This window comes from Centrocercus urophasianus, unplaced genomic scaffold, assembly GCF_019232065.1.
Source record: "Centrocercus urophasianus isolate 14NV4802_14NV808 unplaced genomic scaffold, USGS_Curo_1.0 seq_11, whole genome shotgun sequence".
Lineage (NCBI taxonomy): Eukaryota > Metazoa > Chordata > Aves > Galliformes > Phasianidae > Centrocercus > Centrocercus urophasianus.
In genome coordinates, this window is record NW_024884253.1 from 68,155,236 (window position 1) to 68,180,241 (window position 25,006).

A 25,006-nucleotide genomic window follows, 5' to 3' on the forward strand; every position below is an offset into this window, starting at 1 on the left:
TGTGAAAGTGAAAAATGAAATGGAAAACACAGTGCATGCTCTGTACTAGTCTGACACCTTGCTTTGAACGATCGAGGAATGCAGCACTGTTCCTGGAGAAGAAAAGATGGAAGCGTTGAGCTCCAATGAGAGAAAAGTTTCTACCGTCTGTGAAGTCCTGAAGAATCACCACCACCAATGGGAGTGGGCTGATCTGTCTCTCCTCCAGCAATAAGCTGGTAACCTATGTACTGAACATAGGAAAAAATTCACTAATTTCCCTAACCGAACTTTTTTTCCCTAAATTAAAATAAATTCTATATCTCTCTGATTAGAATTAGGGTGCTCTGAAATTTGTTTATCACTATTCAAAGCTACCACAGCCTGCATCTTTGTTAACATATTTAATGTAAATTTTTAAAAACAATGTAGTAAATGAAATAAACCTTTTTTCTCATGCAATCACTTTATAAGACACAAAGCAAATATATTTGATGAGTTGGTTCCTATAGGTGAGCTGAATTTTCAACAAGAAAACACTTGATCCTATTTTGTTAGAATGCACTCTTTTACTTTTACTCCTGCTCAGAGTTACCACACGCAAGAGCCCTTCTGGGCATCGAGCTCGTATGGTAAGTTCTGCCTGACAGCAGTGCAAATGCTCCCTGTCAGTATCAGGAAAACTGAAGTTCTTCCAAAATACAAGTGCTAGGAGATAGCATTGTGTCGGCTGGACAGACGGCCACACCAGCTGAGTGGGAAACAGAAAGTTCTCTGAATGGAGCCCTGAAATTTAACAGTGCTGTAATTTACACCAAGTCCGAAGCGTGTGATTTGGAAGCAGACAGATAGGAGCGACAGCGGCAGGGAGCCTTTCTTTACATGAAGACTTGACTGGAGATGGACAGCATCAATCCAAGCATTGCTTTGAATACGAAGCAATGATCCTCAGGATGCCTGGAGGTGAGGGAGCAGTTTAATCCCATTCCTTCCCGGGTTAGCCTCTTTGCAGAGGCAGCCAATCAGGGCGCAATCTGTTGCTAATTCTGGTTACAGATATCTGTCTGCTAGACACCGCACTCCCCCCCTGCAGCTCTGCATTGGTGGCAGTGCTGAGGTCTGGTTTGTATGGTGTACGCTTGCAAGGCTGTGAGCATCCACTACACAGACCCTGTTACTCATACTTCTGCGTGACTCTAAATTGACACTTTCTTCTAATTAAAAAAATGCCTCACACACTGCCTCGACTCACTGCAGAATGCTCATTTCCTTCTCTGCAGACGTGGACCCTAGACAACTGCTGAAGCTCCTCACGTACATCAGGTTCACTTCAAGATGCTGTTGAAACATTGAGTCATGGAATCACAGAAGGTTGGAAAAGACCACTAAGACCATGCTGACCAATTGTCTGCTCACCACCACCATGCCCACTAACTCACGTCCCTCAGTGTGACATCTACATCCTGCAAACCTCCAGGAACAGTGACTCCACCACCTCCCTGGGCAGCCTGTTCCAACATCTCACCACTCTTTTGGAGAAGAAATTTTTCCTCATATCTAACCGGAACTGATGCAACTTAAAGCCATTCCCTCTCATCCTATCACTTGTTACCTTAAGAAAAGGCTGACCCCCACTTGGCCACAACCTTCCTTCAGGAAGTTGTAGAGAGTGATGAGGTCTCCCCTGACCCTCCTCCAGACTAAACAATCCCAGCCCTCTCAGCCACTCCTCGTGCCCCAGACCCCTCTCACCAGTTTTACTGCCCTTCTCTAGACACACTCCAGAACCTCAGTGTCTTTGTTGTCATGGGCCCAAATAGAGTACTGTGCACAGTGCTCTAGTTGTGGCCTTACAAGTGCTAAGTGCAGAAATGGAGTATCCCACTGGGCTGACTGGTAGGTCTTCCCTCCCTGGATCTCTGTGCTAATCCATAGCATTTGAAAAAGAGTTGCAGAACAACTATGGCAACGCAGAAACTCAGTGTGCACGCGTCACTCCTCCTAGCCTAATGTCTAGATGCCTTCCATGAGAGATACGTGCTTGGCAGGTCTCTATCAAGCCGCAGTTGCTCCACTCGCGGGCCCCGTGCCCGCTGCACCTCCCAGATGCGGAGTGTCCCCGCTCCGTGCCGGCAGCCCCTCTCCGCACCGCCGCCCGCAGCCCGGCTGTGTGCCGCGCCGCCCGAGCAAATCGCATTGTCAGATGCGCCCTGATGTCAGCGCGCTAAGCCCGAGCCCCAATCTGCTCCCGGGCATGCTGATCGGCTTACGGGCCAGGAGTTTGCCCGCCGCCCTGCCCGCACCCCAGACCGGCCTCTCCTCGCCGGGCCAGCGAGCGGGGTGCCGGCAGCGGCATGTCCCGGCCAGGGGACGGCCGGGGGGCAGGCGGCGGGACGTCCTCGCTCGGCCGTCGGGACGCCTAGAGAGCGGCGGAGGCAGGCGGCATGGTGCTGCTGTCGGGGGCCGGGGAGCAGCTGGCCGGGGAGCGGGTCTGCCCCGCGCCGGGAGCCGGCAAGGAACTGCCCGAGGCGGAGAGCGGCTCCGAACAGGGGGCGGACGGGGCTGCCGCCGAGGGGCACGGCGATGAGGAGCAGGAGGAGGAGGAGGAAGACTACGAGGAGTATGAAGACTTCTCCGAGCTGCCCGACACCTGCAGCATCGCCTCGGACGACTCCTTCTACCCGCCGGGGGGGCTGGGGGACGAGACGGAGGACAGCTGGTCCCTGGAGCAGGAGGACCGCGACAGCCCCGAGGGGCTGAGCCTCTTCCGAGCGTGCTGCACCAACAACGCCGTGGTGCTGCGGGCGCTCATCCGGCAGGGCCCCGAGGAGGAGGAGGTGCGGGAGACCGACCGCAACCGCAGGGTGAGCGGCACGGGGGGACGCGCGGGTTGCGCCGTGGGTTTCGGCCCCAGAGGCGCTGGGACCAGGCGGGACGGGACGGGGCTCCGCCGGGCGGCGATGTGAGTGTGCTCCTTGGGGAGCAGGGGGCTGCAGTCTCACTTTCCGGCCATCAGCTGCGAGTTTCAGAGAGCTTCTCTTTAGGCAGTGCTACTGTCCCTCCCCTCCCCTTCTTTCTGCCTTTCTGTCTTTCCGTCTTCTGCTCTCTAAAAACTTTCAGCTTGCTCTCAGCCCCTACGTTGCCGGGCAGAACTTGCAGAATTCCTGTGCTGAAATCAGACTGTTCTGAATTTTCACTGTATTTGTGTTGTTGGGATTCTGTGTCAGTACAGTGTTTGTGATTTGGTTTTTGACTGTCACTTGGCTAACTGCAGGGCAAGATGTGCATTTCACTAAAGCAGAAGGAGAAATCTTTTCCTAGGGGTTACTGAGGTGTTTGAGTAACATCTAAGTTTAGCAATAGCAACTCCACTCACTTCTATTTCTACAATTCATATTTAAAAAATTTATAACTTTTACATGGAGTTTCCAAAAAAAACTCCAAGTTTTTCCGGCTGTTATGTTCATAGAATGGAATCATAGAATGGTTTGAGTTGCAAGGGACTCTAAAACGTCATCTAGCCCACATCCCCTGAAACAAAGAGGGGCACCTGCAGCTTGATCAGGTGCTCAGAGCTCCCCCCCCCCCCCAGCCTGACCTTGAGTGTTTCTAGGGATGGGGCTTCCACCACATGTGACATATATGACAGGAATGTTTTGAAATAAAGCCAGCGAGATTTTATCTGGGCAAGTAACTTGCATAATCTCAAAACATAAGAAGTCTCTGCATGGAAAATTGGGCAAGAATTTGGTGTGGATGCTGTTCAAAGTTGTCTTTATTATGTGTACTTTCAAGATTTTTTCCTGCAAAATGTATTTCCTTCCGTCAACAAAAGATTATTGTAATACGTGTATTTCAGTGACCTGACTTGCAGCGAACTTCTATGAAAGAGATGAATGCAACAAGTTGTATGAATGCAGCTGAGGGGGCAGCCAGCAATGCCATGGGAGTAGGAGCGAGCCGTAGAGCCTAGAAATACTTTAAATCAACTTTCTGCCAAAGCCAACTCGTGTTGGCTGGTAACACCAGTTGCAGGGCTGCACTAGAGCAGGCCTGGCTGGGGGTGTTGGTGCACCTGTCTGCGTCTGAGGGTAGGACTGAGCTTGGGCTCCAGCCTGTAGCAGCATTGCATGGCAGTGGCCTCCATCAAGGGTTGAAGGTTCAGTGCTCCCGAAGTGCTTGGCTGTGAGGCAAGCTTGGGTCCTTGGTGCGTGTGGTACAAAGGCCTCCCTTTCTGGACAGGAGGCTGTCACAGCAAAGCAGCCTCCTCTTGTAGGCTGGGGCTCAGGGCTGAGCACAGCTGACTGCCCTCCCTTCCCCGTCCTGCTTCACAAAGCTAGCTACTTGTCATCTTTCCACCATCCCAGAAGAGAATCAGACCTTTAGCTTGGATTCAAATTTTAAAGTTACTTGTTCATACTGTATAAAGCTAGTTCTGCTCTACTTACGCAAATACGCAGTTTGATGTGAAATTAAGATTTGACACCAAATTCTGTTTTGTTCATTTTGGGGAGAAAACGAAGTAAAAGAAATTCTGGAATTCAGCAGCTTCTGGAAGCCTCATTGGTGGTGCGAGGAGAATGAATGCAGTCTTTCTCTCTGCCTGAGGGGATATGACCCTGCACGGAAGTGCCCTGATGGCAGCGATGCAGAGCAAGGCAGTCTGGCTTTTTCAAACAGATGTGAATGGGACAGGAGAAACGTTTCTGCTGCATCTCCAGGTGTCCCACAGCAGGTTCAGGCACAGCATGGGACCAGTACACAGATGAGCAGCCTGGCTAAACCACAGCACAATCTCCATTGGCTTTAAGTAAAGTGCCCAAAAAAATCGCTGATTCCTCTTCTGATATTGTGTGCCTATTCCCAGTTGGCTTATATTCTTTCCCAGACACTGGTGTTCACAAAGTCAGCAAATTCACATTATTTTGCAATAGAACAGCCATGTTTCTGACAACTTTACCTGACAAAAAGGAATCTCTCAGCTCTTTCTTTTCCGTGTGGAATTTTTTCAGCTCTTGAATTTGCCTGCTATATAAAATCACTGTAAATGGCACATAAGCAAAATGTATTTGTATTGCCTAAAAACAACTGAAGGAGTTACATTTTCCACTTATACTAAGAAAGCTATTTTAAATTCCTCAAATTTGTACTAGTAGCTTTCAAAGTCCATGATACTAATTGTTTACAATCCATTATTGCATGCTGTTATTGAAAAGTTGGATGCTTCTTTTTTTTTTTCACACTGAACAGATAAGAAGAACTTTTGTTGCTTCTCATATTTTCTTTCTTTTCTATCAGGCAGTAGAGAGAAGGATCACTTGCTTTGGAGAAGCACAGTGGTGAAGGAAGGGCTATCCGATTAAATAAACTGTGTTCACAGCTCTGATCTGATAACTTCTGTTATGTATGTACTATGCACCTGCATTTCCACAATTTGTTTTCCTAAACAGTACTTTTTTTAGAAAGTGCAATATGTTATGGCAGAAAGATAAGATCACATCGTGATTCTCAAAGTGATTAAATGCAAATCTCCAAATACAACATGAGGAAGAAACTTCCAAATGGTTAAATCCTTAAAATGAATTTGGGAGCGAACAGCTGGAGTTTTGGCACTCTTCTGCTTTTATATTTTGACCCCAGCCCTAAAGCAATCTATTCTGTGAGCAAATTATGATTTGGAAGAGATTATTTCCAAAAATGCCAAAGTCTAGAAAAAAGTTTTCATATTTTTCTTGATCCTTTTCATGGAAAGACACCATTTCTCTCATTTCAGACTGTTTTCCAGGCCTCCATGGTGACTTTTCACAGGATTTCTGCAGGAGCTGACTTTTCCCGTGCTCTGTTTATGAGCTGCAGGATCTCCCATTCAGGAACCACCTGTCAGGCACAAACTTCCATTAAATCCACCTTCCTGCAGTAAACATTAAATTCACCATCCTTCACAACGTCCGACCTACTAGTCACCACAGCCTCAGGACTGATGTCTCCCTGTGTCTCATTTTCATTGTCGTAAAGGAAACAGCAGTTTATATGCCACAATGTGTACATGCAGATTCCCAAAAAGGTTCACCCCTGCATTCTCTGCAGCCCTACTGGCTAAGTATGGATTCCAGAAAAGCCAGCTTGATGTTGCTTGTTTCCTCTCCTTTGGCAGATCTGATAACAAAATATTTGGAAAACAACTATGACAACGTATAATGAAGTAGCTGCAGATCAAGCAGGATTGCCTCTCTTACCTTAAGATATTTACCTGTCTCGTGCTGCAGGATTTACCTGCCTCACTCTGGCAATAAAGAGGGTTCTGCAAATATGTAGAAGATGAAATCTTGGCTTCAGTGAAAATTCCTGACCTGACTGGGACCAAAGTGCCAGTCAGACACTGCTTTTCACCATGTGATGGGGGAACTGCTTTTCTTTCCTCCTTGCTAGCTATATCTCAAGAATTTTAGTTACTTACATTTTGTAAGTTTGACATAATATTAAATCCTGTCTGAAGATCAGGATTATGTATACTCAGAAAAACAGAGATTCAAATTTTGGTGTTACCTAACTACAAAATGAAATTTGCCATTTAGGCAATGAGGAATGAGAGAAAAAAGATGAAAAGAAGGCAAAGAACATCCCCCCCCCTCCACCAGAATTAAAATAATCACTGTAGCTTATCCTCAGATTGGTTTTGTGTTGACTACATAAGTTGTGTAGTCTGTTTTACTAACTATGCTGAAGGCATGTATTTTAGGGTTGATATATGTACCAAAACATTCTGTTGTAGTCCTTGGCTTTTCATATTTTAAGTCACTATTCAGTGAGTCTTTCACCCAGTTTCAGGCATACTCAGGAACCACTGCTAGAAGAATTCTTGGAATTAAACAGATCATTGTGTAAGCATACCATTATATAGTGGAGCTTGTGCATTTGTGTTCTTAGTTCATTCCTCTTAAAAGATGTGAAGACAAAATAATCTATGTGGCTCAGCTTGTGAACTCTTTTCAGAAAATATTCCTAAATCCATATTTGAGCACAGTTGATTTTTCACATAGATTCTTCATTCAGGATGCTGTTAATCAGTGCTGCTCAGTAGCTGGTTTTCCCTTGGGCCGTGGTAGATCCACAGCTCTCTCATCAAACAGACCTGGATTTGTGTCTTTGTTCTTCTCTCCTTTTTCTGTTGAAGGAAGAGAACTGATCTGGGGCTATTCTTCACGATCTAAATTTCTTTTGATTTCTTCTCTCATTAGTGGCTGATGCTCAGTAGAAAAACAAATGAAGAAGTACCTGGGGAGGGACAAGGACTCTGCTTCAGAACTCTGAAGTTGCTACTACACAGTAAGCAAAAAACAGGTAGCAGTGTGCTTCCAGACACTTACTTGAAAAACTGGTGAGAATGTAGGGCTGGAAGTCAGTCTGCAGAGGATGGAGCTGGAGAGATTTTCTGTGGGGTGAAGTGGAAGAAGATTCCCACTTTCTCCTTCTTTGCTTGGCATAGAACAGTGGGTTTCTCCAGAGCGTGTTTCAGGGGTCTCTGCTACGCTTGAACTCTGCCAGGTTAGGTACTGTCACCCTTCACGGATATGCACAGTGAGTACTCAGTGGAGATGGCACCCGAATTTGCCTTTGCTAAAGGCATATATTCCTAAAATTGTGACTGATGGAGGAGGACAGAGAGCCAGTGGTTCCCATTTCCTGGGTAAGGAATTACTGGGTTTGATAAGTCTTCTGCAGAAATCATGCATCACAAGAAGTGTCAGAGCTTGGGTAGCGTGGTTGTTATTGTTGTTTTTGTTTTATCTGCGTGATGTTCACCTGCAAAAAGGAAAAACAGAGTCTGTAGTATTTTATGGAGGAAGATAAGATGAAGATCCATAAAGATCTTGCCACATACTACTTTTTGGTTGTAGTGGCACACAGTATAAGTCATCCCCTGTCAGAAAAAGGACTTGACAAATGTCATCAGCTACACTGGTGGCAAATTTTTTTCTTATATTCATAAGCTGTTTCAGTTCCCTAGTGTTCTCTCATACAGGGTATTCTCATGTGAGCACTGTATTCATGCCATGACGCTGAATCATAAAAGGGAATTTTTTAGGGTGGAATTAGTTTTAAAAAGACCCTAAAGGCAAAAGTAATCTAATTTAAATCCCTCAGAATAGTAAAAAAAATCCCTAAATGCACACACACACAAAAAATTCCTGGATATATTTATGAGTATATATTTATAAAAAGGAAGTGAGTGAGTAAAAAAAGCAAGGAATAATAGTTGGCAAAATACAGACACTGCTCAAACCAGATTGGGAACTTTTCAAATACTGCAACTGCAACTCAAGGGAAGCTGTAAGAAAGGAAAAGATAGACTGTGGAGAATATGAAGTTAATTGTCTATGGGGGAATTTGATAAAATAGTCGGAGGGTAGATAGATAGTGATAGGACAAGAGAGAATGGTTTTAAGCTCGAGAAGTGAAGGTTTAGATTGGATGTCAGGGCGAAGTTCTTCACAGAGAGAGTGGTGAGGTGCTGGAACACGCTGCCCAGAGAGGTTGTGGATGCTCTGTCCCTGGAGGCATTAAAGGCCAGGTTGGATGGGGCCCTGGGCAGCCTGGTCTCGTACTGGATCTGGAGATTGGTGGCCCTGCCTGCAGCAGAGGGGTTGGAACTTGATGATCTCTGGGGACCCTTCCAACCTGACCCATTCTATGATTCTGTGATATGATTCTATGATACAGATGGGCACATGGAGGCATTGTCAGAAGAGTACATGAGAGTAGGTGAATGCCTGTCCTTGTCTTTGTTCATCCTCTCTTTGGAAGGAATGCCTTCCTATGTCTGGCACAGAAGCAAATCCTTTGAAACGACTGATCTCTAGAAGAAATATTTGCATGGAACACAATTTCTTTAGAGTAAAGGCAATGGTTAATATGGATTATAAGGGTGCTTAGAAGTAAATGGGAATGCAAATCTTTATCAGACCACTGGAAATGCATAATGAGATGTGCTGCATCCTCCAAGAAATAGGCAGGCAGTAAGACATAATTTGTACTTAGTGTCAAAAGCTGCATTATCTAACAGATGTAGCTCTTTCTGAAATTGATAGATACAGATTTGAAGACCTCATCAACCTGAGAAAGTTGTACAAGTTTAATCTAATTTCAAGTGATGCAGCTTTTAAAGAAGTCAGATGAAGAGCGATTTCTTTTAAGAATTTTGACAAATTGCTTCTTGCAAAATGTATTGAAGAGAAGTTTTCAGCCTGACCCGACTATAGCCCAGAAGTAAAGGTCATAAAAATCTTCTGTTCCAATTTAAGCAGTGTTTCACATCAGTATCTTAAGTCACCTATTTGGACTTGCAGAGCTCCTCAGTGATGCGGTGATGATCCTGGTTACCCATGGAGTACAGGTTGCCCCCAGATGTAATAAAATGCAACTGCTTCAAGCATCCATGATGTGGAATACCGATAAATCATAAAACCATACAAGAGGCATCTAACAAATGTGGTTCCCGAGATACTTATCATGAGTTATAATGACAGATGTATAATGATGTCTTTAGTAAAACGTGTCTGTAACACAGAAAAGAAATGTAACCCCAGTATGCCTTACATGCCTTACTGCATTTTTCCAGTGGAGTCTTTCAGGTTTGTTTTACAGTGCACAATGTGGCACTGCTAATTCGCTCACCTCATTATGAAATGCAAGTTCATATTGTTGGCAGAGAACTGTAAAGGAATTGTTCAAAAGCGAGCACCAGAACTAATTTTCTCACTTAAATGTTCCTACGTTCCTTTTCCTGAAGTCTTGTTGTGGTATACAATTCTCTTCAAAATCAGGACTTATCTAAGTTTTGAGTTCTTGTAGTTTGATAAAAGGGTTATTTGGAAGTAATACAGTGTAGGCACTGTAGCTTTCTATGTAACTTCAGACAGAAGTTCCTTTTGATGCTGAAGCTGTGAAATGCAGTCTAAAAGAACAGGAGGAAAGAAAGAGACAAAGGAAAAAAAGAAGCTCAGAAAAATCCATGAAGAACAGTTGTCTTTAGAAATTCAGTTTTAAACTCTGTAATAAAAGAGATGGAAAAAAGACTGTGATATTTCTCTCCTTGCTTATGTTGAAAATAAAGACTCCCGTGCAGAAGAGTTAGGTTTTCAACTGAAGCCTAGTATATGCTTTGAAAACTCTGGGACATGAAAAGGAAGGTTATTTTTCTTTTTTGCTATCAATCCCAGCAGTCATATATCTTCTTGTAACAGGAAATAAGCAGTTTTTCATAATTTCTTCTTTATTCTGCTTTGCCTCACTTCAATTTATACATTTCAGTTCTAGTTGTTCAACTGCATAGAAAGTTACTTTGTACAGAGCATTAGTACTGTCAAAGGTGCCTTAAAAGGAGCCCACCTTTGGACTGAGAATCCTCAAAGGATTTGATGGCATACATATTTTCATTAACAGATCTTGCCTTTTATTTTTAAAAGAGGACAAGATAGATCCAAAATTAAATGAAGCTAGAGTTCTTTGCTGTTTTGTGGTGGCATGAAGACATTCATTTTTCAGTTATTCAGTCATTTTCAGTGAGCACTGACAGATCCAAAGAACATGTGACTGTTATGGGGAATCCCTGTATTGTTTTGGTCCCAGCATTTTTGCTGTTACTAACATGCATACTGGTGGAAGTGATTCATCTCCAAGCACTGGTGTTCTTCTGCTTTCCCCTCCTCAAGGTTTAAGATGTCTGATGCAGATTAGAATTTTTTTTAGATTCCAGTAGCACTTCTTTGTGAATCAAAGATAACCCAAATGTCCAGTCATAAGGGTGTTTCAGATCCATGAGCAACGAGTGTTTTCCTTCAGTTAAGATACTATCCTGTGTAGACATCACTTTTCAGGCTTCATGCCTGACCTGCAACAAAGTACATGCCAATGTCATTTTTTGGAAAGAAAATGGAAGTTGAACAAGATGGCACTAGCGCTCGGTAGTTTTGGAAACATTTTCCCGTTGAGTTTCAGTAGGCTGTAGGAGCTACCATGCTAGGAAAGGACGTGGGTCCAAAAGTCCAAAAATTCAAAAATTCATTCTGAGATGAGTACCAGGGGATTGTTGTCTGGTTACTTTGCATATTAAGGCTTTTGATCTCAAGGCAGGCTGTATGAAGAAGAAAAATAAATTCTCTCAGTCCAACTTCTGAGATAGGAGCATGGAAGCATCACGTGAGTGATGGGTTTGGGTACAGACTGTATGACAACAGTTCCTCATTCCATATCTTTCAGAGTTTTCAAGAGCTTAACTTTGAGTCCCTTCATGTCTTTTGGTCCTAGTAGTGCTGGAAGCAATAATTTGAGTTTTGCCTTCTGAAGGACCTCTGTCACCACTGCCAGACTGAAGGGAGGGCTGGGCATCCCCCCCAGCAGGAGTCTTTTACCACTTTTCCTTCTGCTGTTACAGTTTGCAGAGATGTGAGATTTGTTGGTATTCTGCTCAGTGTGGCTTACCTCTTTCCTGGTTTTGAAGGACATTTTAAAAAAGGTTTTTCTGGCACAGGATTCACTTGTATTAATTTTAGTCACATGGCTTTGTGTTTGTGCTTGGAAATAACACAAACGATGAAAATAAATACTGATGCGTGTTGAACAAAGAATGCAAGTAAGCAAACTAGATTATTTGATCTATCTAGGCTATTCAGCAGGTACATTTGAAATCACAGAATCATAGAATGGCCTGGGTTGAAAAGAACCACAATGATCATCTAGTTTCAACCCCCTGCTATGTGCAGGGTCACCAACCACCAGACCAGGCTGCCCAGAGCCACATCCAGCCTGGCCCTGAATGCTTTCAGGGATGGGGCATCCACAGCCTCCTTGGGCAACCTGTTCCACTGTGTCACCACCCTCTGTATGAAAAGCTTCCTACTAATATCTAATCTAAACCTCCCCTGACTTAGTTTAAAACCATTCCAAAATCTGTTCAACTGCTCAAGAAGTGGTACACTGAAATATAAAAAACATAAAGCCTTGTTACATCTATATTTTTGTGATGATTACTGTGTAACAGAGACCAGCAAAAACTGGGTGATTTATCACAATATTATTATGTCTGAAGAGTACTTAATTTTCACAGAGAAGAATAATAATGAGACTCTTATATTACTTTCCAGATGTTAGTTGCTTAGTGTCAGACGAACCTAATGTGCACCAGGTTTATTTTACATTGCATTTCATTAAAACACAATTTTCTTCCTCTATAGAAAAGAGATACTTGATTACTAACTAAAATTCACTGCTAATTTTGAAATACAGTTCAATTTGGAAAGCGTCAGCAGCCTTTTAATGCGGAGGGTCACAGTGGACAAGCCCAAGCTGCTTGTGCATGGCAAAGTATCTTTGACACTGGAGCTCTGTGCAGCCAAGTTCAAGTGGGCTGGGTCTGACCACAAGTGCTTCTTTAAAATCCATTTATTTTTTTCTAGTTTTCCAACAAATTGCTCATTATTTTTCCATGCGTTCTTCCTGTGTTGTCTGTGCTTGCACTGAGGAGTTGGGCTTAACTTTTGTCACTGAGGTAGAATTGCACAGAAGACACTAAAACTTCTGGTAGTGTTTTTAAATAGAAAATGAAATCTGTGGACTGTATGACAGCCACAAGGAACTCCCAATGGCTTTATTGAGAACAGGATTTCACCTTTAATGATTTTATAAATAAAGTTACCCTCAGAAGGTTATGCTGTTATTTAAGATGTTATATCACATAGATTTGGATTTACCCATCTCTGAGGGTTCTTTCATTAAAAACAAAACCAAAAACCCTCCCATCTTTGCTAAGTATACATTTTTAGCATGCCCAGTAAGTTACACTGAGAAATAATTAAGTACCATGTGAAGGGGGTAGTTGTCACAGAGTTTGTAGTTGCACATCTGGCAGAGAATTAGCAATTCAAATCATGTGTTCTGTGGGAAAAACCCACAGTGTGGAAATAGTTCCCCTTTTTTTTCAGTTCTATTATTTTCTATCACGTCTGTTAAATTCCACAGGGAGTAATTTGAAAGCAAGCTGATTCGAAATGGGAATGACGCACGATCGGGCTTTTGTTGCTTCACACATTTCGGGTGTATAATGTTTTGAGCCTGACCCTATAATACTTAGTCAGCCAATCTAGTGATATGTTAAAACTCTCACACACGAATGTTACGTTTTTGTGTAGCATTTATTTGTTTGTTTTTGTCTTTCGGCTCTTTGTATGCAAGGCTCTGCCTTCAGAGCAGCCTGTGAGTCAGGTATGCTGGCGCTGAGGCCCCACCAACCACTGCTGCTGTCCCAGATTGTACCTGGTGGGAAGTCCTGTCTGTGTTGCTGCTGCATGGCCAGACTGCTACATGAGCCACTGTTACGGACCTTTGGAAGAAGGATGGCGGCAAATAACAGAATGTACTCAGTACATTCGCAAAAAGCAGAAGTCTTTGGCATTTATTTTTTAGAAAGTCTAGTATCTTGCTATGTTTTGCTCCTATGAAAAAAAGCTTGGGCTGCCATTTGATTGGGGAACATGTGAAGACTAGCTGTGTATTAATAAAAATGTCTTTAGGCATGGAGGAAGGAAAAGCAAAGAACAAGCTGTATCAGCCCTCACCAACACACAGTCCTCTGACTGCTGACTGAGTGGAGAGCTGACTCTTCCTTGCCCTTTGCATGTCCTCTATGGGAAGGATGCTGATGCTATTTTTGCTTTGCTTCATTTTGCTGCTTTGGGAACTGGTGTTTTCTCCTGCTGCTATACTGGCAGTGGACATTTCCCAGCTCAAAAATTCTTCCTCGTGAGAGTGCAACATGTCCATGTATTCCTGAACATAATTGCTTGTGAAGTAGGAGCCTTAGCACAGTACTAGTAGATCATCACCTTGCTAGTGTCTTACCTGAATTAAAATAGCTTATATGTGGGTTGCTGAACACAGATGTCTTGGTGCATTTACAGTACCTATCTTCATACAAGTTCCCACGGAGTGCACTGAATCCATGACACAAGTGTGGAAAACTTGCTGCAAAAGCAAGATAATTTGATGCAGCAGACCAGAGCTGCCTCACCAAGTCACACCTGTTACAAGAAGTATGGTTGCCTGGGGACTCTGAAAAGTTGCTTTTGAATTTTAAAAATAAAGCAGATACCACAGGGTAATCATTTAATGGACAACACGCATACCGTGAACAGCTCTTTCTCTAGGAATGTGAATTCAGATAAGAAAGAAAAAAAGGCCTGGAGGTTTCTAGCAAGGTGATGCTGCTCTACAGTACTTTTTGTACATCAGATCTAGCACTGTCTGCTGTCCCTAAAGCTATCAAATCCACTAACTAGCTATCATGTGACAGCAAGAAATACTGCTACCTTTCTTTGGAATTGTAGTACCTGAACTTAAATGAGGTCTGCAATAAGAAGCTGCAAAATTTGGTTAGTAATTGTAAAAGTCATGAGAAAGATGTTTTGCCTGATGAATTGCAGGTGAAGGGTGACTAGGTGACTATGCTTGACCATATTTTTTGTTTTCCATTTCATTTCTTTCTCATTCGTGCAAGTGAAGGGAGATCTGAACAAGCCTTCCTTTTATTTTACTACAGTGCACATTTGCTGCACAGACCTAAATCACCTGGTTGAATTTTAAATAAAAGCTAACGGAAAGAGCTTCGCAGCCTGTTTCCATATCAAACTATTTCTGAAGAGTAGTGAAAATTGTACTACCCTTGATAGGGAAAGTAGAAATGACTTCAAAATTTGATTATAAATTATCTGAAAATATTTTAAATCTCCATAAGGCTACTGACAATTAAGAAAATGTTTAGACCAGAGACTTCTGATGCAGAAAGCAGCATACTGATGAAGTTCTTCACACCACAAATGATTTAATGTGAATCAATGAAGATACACAGAAGACAAGATGCTACTAAATCAATAATTTTCAATTCTGGCTGTAAAATCTATTTTCCTTGTTCATGAGTTTCAAAAAGAGAAGGAAATTGAAAATTGTCAGGTGTCTGACAGAAACAAGACTTCGATATTTCCTCAGTGTGCTTTCTAATATCCATTTGAGTTTTATGAGTTAGCACACAATTTTTGATAGAAAAAATGCAACAACTCTGACTCAGAAATAGAAAGGATCATCACCTGAAAACAGTGTTTTCTTTGAAATCATTATGGCACTCATCTCATTTTGTTTATTGCTCCTGTATGAATCACTCTTACTGTGTGGCTTGATACCACTTCACCAGACCTGCGTGTCCTTTCTGAGGCAAGGAAAGAGACTCAGGGTGTCATTCTGTAGTGCTGGGCACAAGACTCATGAAGTTCTATCAAATGGAGCATCCAGAGGCTTTGAAGGCTACATTGTAGGCACATCACACCTATTCAAGATTAAAAGCAAAACAGAAAATACAGACTTCAATGCATTTGCTTTCGTAGAATCACAAACTATCCAAAGTTGGAAAGGACCCTTGAGGATCACCAAGTCCATCTCTTGGCTACAAACAGCACCACCCAAAATTCAAACTCCATATCTGAGAGCACTGTCCAGATGCTTCTTGGGTTCTGCCATCTTGGGATCTGTTCCAAGGCCTGACCACCCTCTGGTGAAGAGCCTTTTCTTGATATCCAACGTGACCCCTCTTCCCTTTCATAGATTATAGCTGAAGAAACAGCATATGTATAAAGGTGGTGGCAGTGAAGGGTCTTGCTGTTGCACCCCAGTTCAGCTCCACAGGGAGCACAGGAAGGCTAGACAACTCCAAGGACTGCTGGTCAGAGTGGTCTGCTGCTGAAGGAGGATGGCTTATACTCCATGTGCTCAGATATGGCACCACGACAAGATGCCAAGTGCCAAAAATCTACAGAATGAAACGTTTTCCATGTCTTCGTTGTGGCATATGTAAACATCAGTCAAATATCAATCTGGTTTTTGCCTCAGACTCCTGCAAAACAATTTGCTTTGTCCACAAGTGTGAAGGGTTGAGTAATTAATTGCTAAAGGAACAAGCTCTAACTTCATAAAAATGACTCTTGTTACTAGAGTGGAAATGGGTTTTTTTTGTTCGTTTAGAGTAACATATATAATTAGGCTACATGGCTGAAATTTTTCGTTTAAGATGTCATACATCACTAATAACTAAATGCCAAATTTATAATAGAATATGTAGTTACACAAACACATGCTGTCTCCCTTCTAGATGCATAATTACTCTTTTTTATGCTCATTATTCCTGTTTACTGCTAACCATCCTGCACTTGTCCAGTTGCTGGAGAGTTTCTTTATTATGGTCTCCATTTATATAAAATTGAAAAAAATGCCCACAGTTTCACAGAATCACCTTTACGATATTTCTTCAAGGTAATCTGATTCTTTGTTTCCTTTTCTTAGCTAAGTCCAGTGCTGTGGAGTTGGGAATGAAAAAAAGGGGAAAATTGTGTTGACAGGCCTTCTCTGTGGTGGCTCCATGGGCTTGTCTCCAAGCAACCACGTCAGTTTCTACCAAAAGTCTTTTTTTACCATTTAGGAATCGCTGTTGTTGTTGGTAGATCTTTGTTATATCTTCAGCAGAAAAACATGTCCAGTTCCCCAGGCTTGCCAACCTTTTTGCTTGGATGCAACAGATCGGCCCTGACAGCTTCTGTGACCTAACACAGTGCTGCGCTGATGGAAGTGTCCTCCTGTAACAGAAAAACAAAACATTCTGGGAAGCAACACACAGAGCTAAGGGATTTACAGACCTATTTGCTAATCCCTTTTTTTTTTTTTTCAAGATGGCTGCAGCTAAATGTGCAGTTATGTGAAAATGTTAGACCTGTAATTACTGTGATGCTTGGCAAACTTTGAAAACCTTCACATGGTATTGTTGTAAGATTTAATCAGATCAGTAAAGAGATGTTTCTAACAGCTACAAAAGAGGAAAGACCTGGGCATAAATTTTATACTCTTAGCAAAGATAATTCTTTGTACATTACTTGAAAATTGCATACTTGGTTCAAAAGTACTGTTCTCAGCCAGAATGGAAAATCTCCAGTATTCAGATAACATGGCTTTCCTGAGGCTGAATTTAAGCCTCCGTCCTTGTGGAGAGCCAGTTCTCAGTACCATTTGTGGAGCACTGGTAAACAGCAGTGCAATATGTGGGGAGAAGTGAAAGAGTTCTTAGAAATGTGAGAATCGTGGTACGTTCCTCCAAGTTTCACAAGCTTAAATCCAAGGCTGTGAGTTTTATCGGATAAATTTTATATCAATAAAAATCCAGCTGTTGGCGTCCTGCATGGTCATCTGTAATATCCCACAGTAGCTGTTATACAGAGCTGTAGGATTACAGGATTGCAAACCTTTCGTATCACAGGACCTGAAACTAATCCATACATCCAAAATCCACCGTAGGTGGTAGGTCCCTGAGCGAAAAACAGACGCTTCTCATCAAATCACAAGGGATGCTTCTATTGCTCAGAGAATTATATATATACGTACATATATATTAATTTTGCCTTGTTGGAAGAAAGCAGGATGGGGCATAAATGAGACAAAATCCAGTACTGGTGAAATTAGATGCACATCCTAGATAAAGGAAACTCTTTCACTGTTGAATGCGTAATGATAAGGGCTTTCAAGGACCTGAATGCTGTTCAAGAGATCAGAAGAACATTGTCACTTGCCCTAACTGATGATAATCTGAAGAGACAAGCTAATGGGAAGAACATTATTTTCACAACAGTGGGTTCTTTGGTTGGTAGTAGTGAAAAAAAACCAAAAACCTGCTCCATCTGGAAAGCTTTTTTCATCTCTACCACTAATATTTCAACACACTTTTTCTTCAGAATATCAGTAAGTAGCTTCTATGTTTTGTGAATTGCTCCTACTGATTGTTGTTACCAAGTCATCCTCTTGATTGAAAAGAGGATGATGGTTGTTGCTATATGATAACTCATCTATAATGAAGTATATCGGGTGAATCCAGAGTTTTATGTGCATCAGGATTAAATACTAACCTTGTTCTGCCCCTTGTTCTGTGGTAGGGCAGCTGACCTTCTCTCTTCTTTTTGTTCCCACTGGGAGGGAATGTTTACTGCAACTTCCTAGTCTGCTCAGTCAGTTCCAAGATCAATACAGCTTATTATTAGAAGATCCAACATCAGTGAGGAGGGTTACTATTAGAAGTGTCATAGAAAAAAAGAAACAGTGAGGTTCAGAGGACGGGAACGAAGATACGAGTGTGTTACTTATCCATTGATGTTATTAAACTTAATATCAAACAGTGGATTAAGAGATTGGTCTTATTGCTCTTGCAGCTTCTTTAGATCACAAGGTGAAGAAGTAGGGTGATACTTCTGTGTGTAGGCAGTCCTTCACCTCTAGTATCCCAGGAAGGGAATGCAGTTGCTCTTTTTGTTGAGTATAGGGCCTCTGCAAGGAAGAGTTTTCATCCACATGAGTTTCCATCATCAAGGTGATCTCTGTAGTATTGAAACCTTTGCTTTCAGTGGCTGATTAACCACAGTGGCCAGATCTCTTCTTGAGCTCTTTAACAAGTTTTGAGTCTGATGTGATTCCGCAGTGAGAAGGGCCAGAGAAATACCAGCTAAATGAGTTTACAAAAGTTTTAAAAAAGGCACTGGAACTTCTGGGTTGCTTTGTCTTTACTGATATCACTTACAGGAGCTCACTGCCACAGGAGGGTCCTTGCAAACTCATCTCTGGATGCGTCTCTTCAAAGAGTTCCACAGTGAGAATGCACCACACTATGACCTTTATAAATAAATGTTGTTTATGGAAGAGAGATATTAGGAACAGAGGGGGTAGAACATTATGTATTTATTTCTCAGCCAGTGTCAAGTTTAAATTTATTGTTTACAAAGACTTTGTGAATTAATATTTTTGGAGAGGTCTTCTGAGGGAAAGAAAAACACAAACCAACACGATGCATTCAAATGTTTCTTAGCCTCTTGCAACAGACCTGAGCTACAGGCAGTCTGTGCCTGAAAGAACAGAGGAAAGAGCAAGGAAAATGCATCTATTAAACACATGGCCAAAGAGTTTAATGATAGGCCTTAAAATCGAGGGATTTATTTTTTGATAGGTTAGTGCACAAACTGGATTTCATATTGCTTCTGAAGATACTACAAAATAAGTTTATAAAATGGTGCTGCCTCTTCTTTTTAATATTAAATGTGTATGAACAGATATGTGTAGGTTGCTCTGAAAGTAATGCCTCCTTTTTATTTCCATGGAATGACGACTGCTGCAAAATAACACAATAACACTATTTGATGGAACAAATTCTCAGCTATAAAACAATATTTTTCAACATGGTCACCAGCATTAGCTCTGCATTTTCACCAGGAATGAACAAGAGCCTGCATGCTGTACTCATAAAAATCTGCACCAGTGGAGATCACTGCCTTTCTGATAAGAAAAAAAAAAAAAAAAAAAAGTATGTATATATGTATACTTCAATAATTAAATTGATTGGTAGATAATTATTATAACCTTAGATTTTGAAGTACTCTGGAAATGGAGAGATCTTTCAAAATGATCTTCATGCACTTATTTCCACAGAAGGTGTAGTTTGATCCTTATTACAACCTCATTTCTCTCCTGCAGTCCCCTGGCTCCCTGAGGCTCTGGCACTGGCAGGAGCAGCCAGAGTTTGTGGCCTTGTGCTCCTGAGGAAGTGTTCCACCCCACAATGTCTTAAATCCACTGCTTGTTGAAAATGCCGGTTCATAGCAATGCTGAATAATGTTCAGTCTGCTTCAGTAATAACAAATACATTATCCTTGTTGACAGGGTTGTTTATAGCCCTTGGAAGCCTTGATAAATGTTGCATGGCAAGCCAGTGCTGTGACACGAAATTTGAGATTGAGATGAGCTCACCATTACTGGAGCAGGATCCTGGTGTCAGTGGGAGGCTGCTGCACCACCTACTGCAGCCCTCTGCAGCTGGTGGATTGGTTTGCTAGGGATGGTACGCCCTGAGCTGCTGACATGGGGTCTGTGATAGGTTCAGAAAATCCAAATCAGCATTCCCTCATTAAAATGAAGTTTGCCATTTATACTGTTTTTTGAAGCCAGACCTCTTGCTTCTGTTTCACAGGTATCTTCCCTCTTTGAAGCCAGAGAAGAGTGACCCATATGTTGCACACGTACTGAAAGACAGGCATAGAGAGGAGGAATGTATAAATTTGGCTGCTGTGTATCATGTATTATTACTGTCAACACTATCAAAACTTTGTGCTAACATTTGGCAGTATTAACACTGATTAGTATGTGCTATACAAACAGTAAAGCTAGGATTAGTAAGGCTGCATTATTTGTCAGAGATCATCACTGCTTAGTAGTTGTACCTGACACGATGGTCTAAATAAATGGAAAATGTGACATGTAACCTGATAAAAATAGTGTTACTTCCCCTACCATCTTCCCACAGCATTTTCAGTCCTTTGCAGCCAGGCCTCCCTAAGCCAGAATGCAGAATTTTTCCCCAGAAACAAAATCCTGCTCTGTTTTCCATGTTACTGAATCCAGTGATAATTTCCTCTTTGTGTATGGCTAATGAAAGTACAGTAGCCTTTTGCATCTCTACTGGATGAACTGTCAGTTCATTTTAAATTTGTGCTGTTTTTATGATACACTCTTTCATTACAGTTTCCTTGCATACTCCTTTCCTAAGGTTGTATCTTGTTTACCTTCTGCTGTGACCTATGGTGTCACATGCACTACATGCTTAACTGTGTACTGTCGGAATATCTCAAATGTAGCTTTTCTGATTCTGTTCTCTCTTCTGTTCTGTGAAAGAATGATCCCGTTCCCTCCCTTTCCATACACGTTTCTTCATGCTGCTTATTGGTTTTGTTGCACAAGCCTGCTGTCACTAGCAATGGCATTTCTCCCACCTGATGGAACTTAAGGCTGATCAGTACATTCCTAATATAGTCTCACCAGCTGTCACTGTAAAATAATATATTATTTTTATAAAATTGGTCTTTAGCATGAATGTGTATATGTGCCAACATACTGATCAAATAAATTAGTTAAACCTATATATTTATAAGCATGTGTATATTTTAACAGAATCACATTAAATTCCTAACTCAGGTGCCCCAAAGTTAAGGTATTCCTGCATTAGCTGTACCCACAACTTGCTCTTCTCTATGTGCTCAAGTCTTCAGTTCTCTGTTTCAAGCTGTGTCTAGAAATGAAAGAACAAAATAACATTTTTTTTTCATGTGACAACATGATTCCATTTCTACTGGTTTAAGAAGAATCACCAAGTGACATCTGAATGCACATTGTGAGTTCAGCTAGCAATGCAGTCCTATCTTCCTGCAACTCAACTCCGTGCCCATCAGCTCATTTTATTTTTGCATGGTTGTTTCTGCAGCTAGATCTAAAAAAAAAAAAATGTTTTCTGTACTTCAGCAGCCCCCCAGCCCTTTGCAACCAACGTGATCTGGGGACAGTGCATGCAGAAGATAACACAGATAAAGGAGTTTCTTTTAGAAGATAAGCTGTGGGAAGTGCTCTTGAGTATCAGGTTGCCTCATAGGAAGACCAGGAGAACTTCCTGCAGGAGTGATAAGGAGAGAGGACTGCTACTTTCTGTGTAACAGTCCCATTCTCTTCTCATCAAACTTCTCAGGAGTGGAAGGTTTAATCATGATAAAACATGATATTCAGGTTTGGCGCAATCGTAGAATCATTAAGATTAGAAAAGACCTTTAAGATCATCTAGTCCAAATGTCATCCCATCTCCACCATGCCCACTAAACCATGCCCCTCAGTGCCACATCTTTTTTAGAAGACCTCCAGGGACGGTGACTCCACCACCTTCCTGGCAGTCTGTTCCAGTACTCTTTCTGAGAAGAAATTTTTCCTGATTTCCAACCTGAACCTCCTCTGGCACTACTTAAGGCCTCTTGTCCTGTCACTGGTTATCTAGGAGAAGAGGCTGATCTCCACTTCTCCACAACCTCCTTTCAGGGAGCTATAGAGAGCAATTAGTGTCTCCCCTGTGCCTCCTGTTATTCAAACCAAAAAATTATAGTTCCCTCAGCCTCTCCTTATAAGACTTGTGCTCCAGATCACCAGCTTTGTTTCCCTTCTCTGGACACACTCCAGGGCCTCAATGTCTTTCTTGCAGTGAGGGGCTCAAAACTGCACACAGTGCTCAAGGTGTGACCTCACCACTGCTGTGGGCAGAGAGGTGATCACCATATCTTCATATGCACCCTTCCCACTGGAACATCTCTGACCACACTGTGTGTTTGCTTTACCCTTTGTGTTTCCCTCACAGCCCTGAGCAGCAGCTTCTGAGGGCTTCTGCCAGCTGTTGGTACCACTAGTAACACCGAAACCAATGCAGGCTGTGCATGCTGGTCACTGTGATGTTAGTGCTCGTTCTTGTTACTTGGTTCATTACACAAGTAGCAGTGGTTTTATTTGTTGTGTAAGGCAAGATTTTGTGAGCTCATTCAAAAATGAACTTTCCTGAGACTATTTTTAGAGGTGATTACCAAGATTTAGATTAGACTAGATTAAGTAAGGGCTTTTGCAGAGATGATACATCTGCTCAGCTATACCTTTACTTAAAGACATGCAGCCTGACTGATAGAAAGGGGATTACGAAATGTGTGAGTTGAGCATATCCCACAAAACGGAGGGGGAAAACTGTGGCTCTTCATTTGCATGTCTGAAGACTGCCTCGTGTTTGTTCCTCCTGGAGTGGGATTCACCCTGTAACATGAATTGGTTTGTAATGCTGAGAAGCAAAGGTGGCATTTTTGTGCTTTGCATGTTCAGCTGCTGGAACGTGTAGTGTCAGTCAGTTCAGGCTTGCTTTTGTTGCCAGATTCTGCTTTAGGCTCTGTGCTCCTCTGCAGATCATTGGGAATTGCATGCTGCTGCATCCCTCCTCAACAGAACACCTTTCTGCACCTGTCTCGTTACTTGCCACTGCAAAATCAGCATCTCCCCAGGCCAGGTGCTGGGTTTTGTCCTAACAGGGGTTGAACAAAATTCATTTGAATTCCTGACTTTTTTTTTCCCCAATATAAATTTGCACATGGCTATGCTGTTACAGCTCTATCTCTCAAAGGTCAGCCTGAATTATTTTCTGCAGATAATGTTAAAGCTTATGCGCCTGATGGATTTCTGTGGCACATAACCACCACTTCTCATGGGGCTGATGACCCAAATAATTACCTCATCTCAGTCACCGCTGATCTCATCAACTAAACCAATTACAATGTAAGCTCAAGCCACTTACAAAAGTTTCTCAGATTGCTTTATATGGACTGGAAGATTTTATGCATTGTACACAAATTAGTACAAAGCCAATAGGGATGTTCAGCACTAAATGTTACTCTCTTTTACCAGGATACAGATGAGGAGCTTCATTGTTAACCTAAGTTCCATGGAGTGGCAGAGTAATGGAGATCTGCTTTTCCCTCAAATAACACTAGGGGATTTCTTTTGCAGTACTTGCTCTGATTATTTGGCATTATGTAATTAAAAGGAGATACATTTTCATGTTATGTATAACACAAAATATTAATTTTATGAATTATTTTTTATTTTGGTAAATGAATGGAAGACAGTTTAAAACTTCTTGTTACTCTATATGTTATTTTTCTTCCATTTCTATTACTTGTAATATTGTTTGTGCAATATGCTTTTAACTTAGGCATAATTTTCATAGTTCTCTCTGCTTATGATTATGGATTGTAATGAATCATTATCATTTAATTCAATTACATGCTGGTTTAATCTGTTAAGCCAACCTTGCAGAATTGTTGCTAATTGTCACTAATACTATACAGACTGCTCACAAAACAAACTGGACAGCTCTTTATCCCGATGTTTATAAAACAAAGTGGGTAACGTCAGTTCAGCCTTCTACTAGAAACACTTCCGTTTTTTTTTTTCTGGGATAATAAGCAAAAAGCTTATTTTTATCTGTTTTTGATCTGTTTTTATTTTCAGCATCATGGTAGAAAATAAGTTGCCTGAAGAATTTTTTTTTAAAGCTAAACTAATTGTGTGCTGTATGTGATTTGCTCTGCTGTTCAGCTTGAGTTCCTTATTGATCCTCTGGTATTTTTCTGATCTCTATTATCCACAATGATCTAGTTTACAAATAGCATGACATCTGTATTTTTGTTGTAAAATCTGATCTATAAAATTGTCTCCTGAGATAACCATTGTCTCACTTAATCAGATTTGTTATGTCATTAGCCAGCAGAGCTGAGCAAGTCAGAGTCTGTTTTTGTAGTGGTAGCATTATTCAAGTCTTAAATGGAATCAAAGGCACATGAAGACATTTCAGTTTAAAATGAATGACATTTAATCTCCAGCTATTTTATTATATTACAAACATGCACATTTCAAAATAATGCCTCTGTGGGAATTTTTAATAAATACCATTATTCCAGTTAGAGAAGAATGGTGTAAATCTCTTGGAGTTCTTAAGCACTGCTTGAGGAAGATGCAGAAATGCGTGGTTAACTTCAGGTAGTCCCATGCCTGAAATTATCCATTTGACAATCAGTATATTTTATATATAATACATGGACAATCAGTATATTTTATATATAATACATGGAAAATTGGGACTGTCTGCTTTGCCAGATAATCTAAATAAAATACAGCTAATTATGCCTTGTCACTTTAAAACAAAGGAGGTTCTTTCAAAAATGTTAGTTACATAAACATGAAAAATGTCATACTGTCCAGAAAAACTGTGGGGCGGCTCTGTGAAATGCTAAATATTTCCTCAACACCTGGCAGTATCGCAGCTTCTAGTTGAACAAAAAAACACAAAACCTGTTGCTGAGATCAGTTTCAACATCTCTCCTGTTATGTGACACAATCTGCAGTAAATTTTAATGTAGAAACAATGGATGACATGCTTTCTTGTCTGTCACATGAAAACTGTTTTGACAAATGAAAGGGATCTCTTGCGCAACTCAAGGAAGCCGACAGGCCAAGACTCCTATGGTGACGAAATCGCTTTTCTTATAGTCCAGAA

The 25,006-nt window shown here is 41.6% G+C and overlaps 1 protein-coding gene across 1 annotated transcript in view; it reads left to right on the forward strand.

The window, feature by feature from the left end:
• The first annotated feature begins 2,423 nt into the window (after positions 1–2,423).
• ANKRD33B (ankyrin repeat domain 33B) overlaps positions 2,424–25,006 on the forward strand; it is a 38,048-nt gene continuing 15,465 nt past the window's right edge. The window contains exon 1 of the mRNA XM_042839807.1: positions 2,424–2,843. Within this exon, the coding sequence (XP_042695741.1) occupies positions 2,424–2,843 (420 nt within the window). The remainder of the gene's footprint in view (positions 2,844–25,006) is intronic.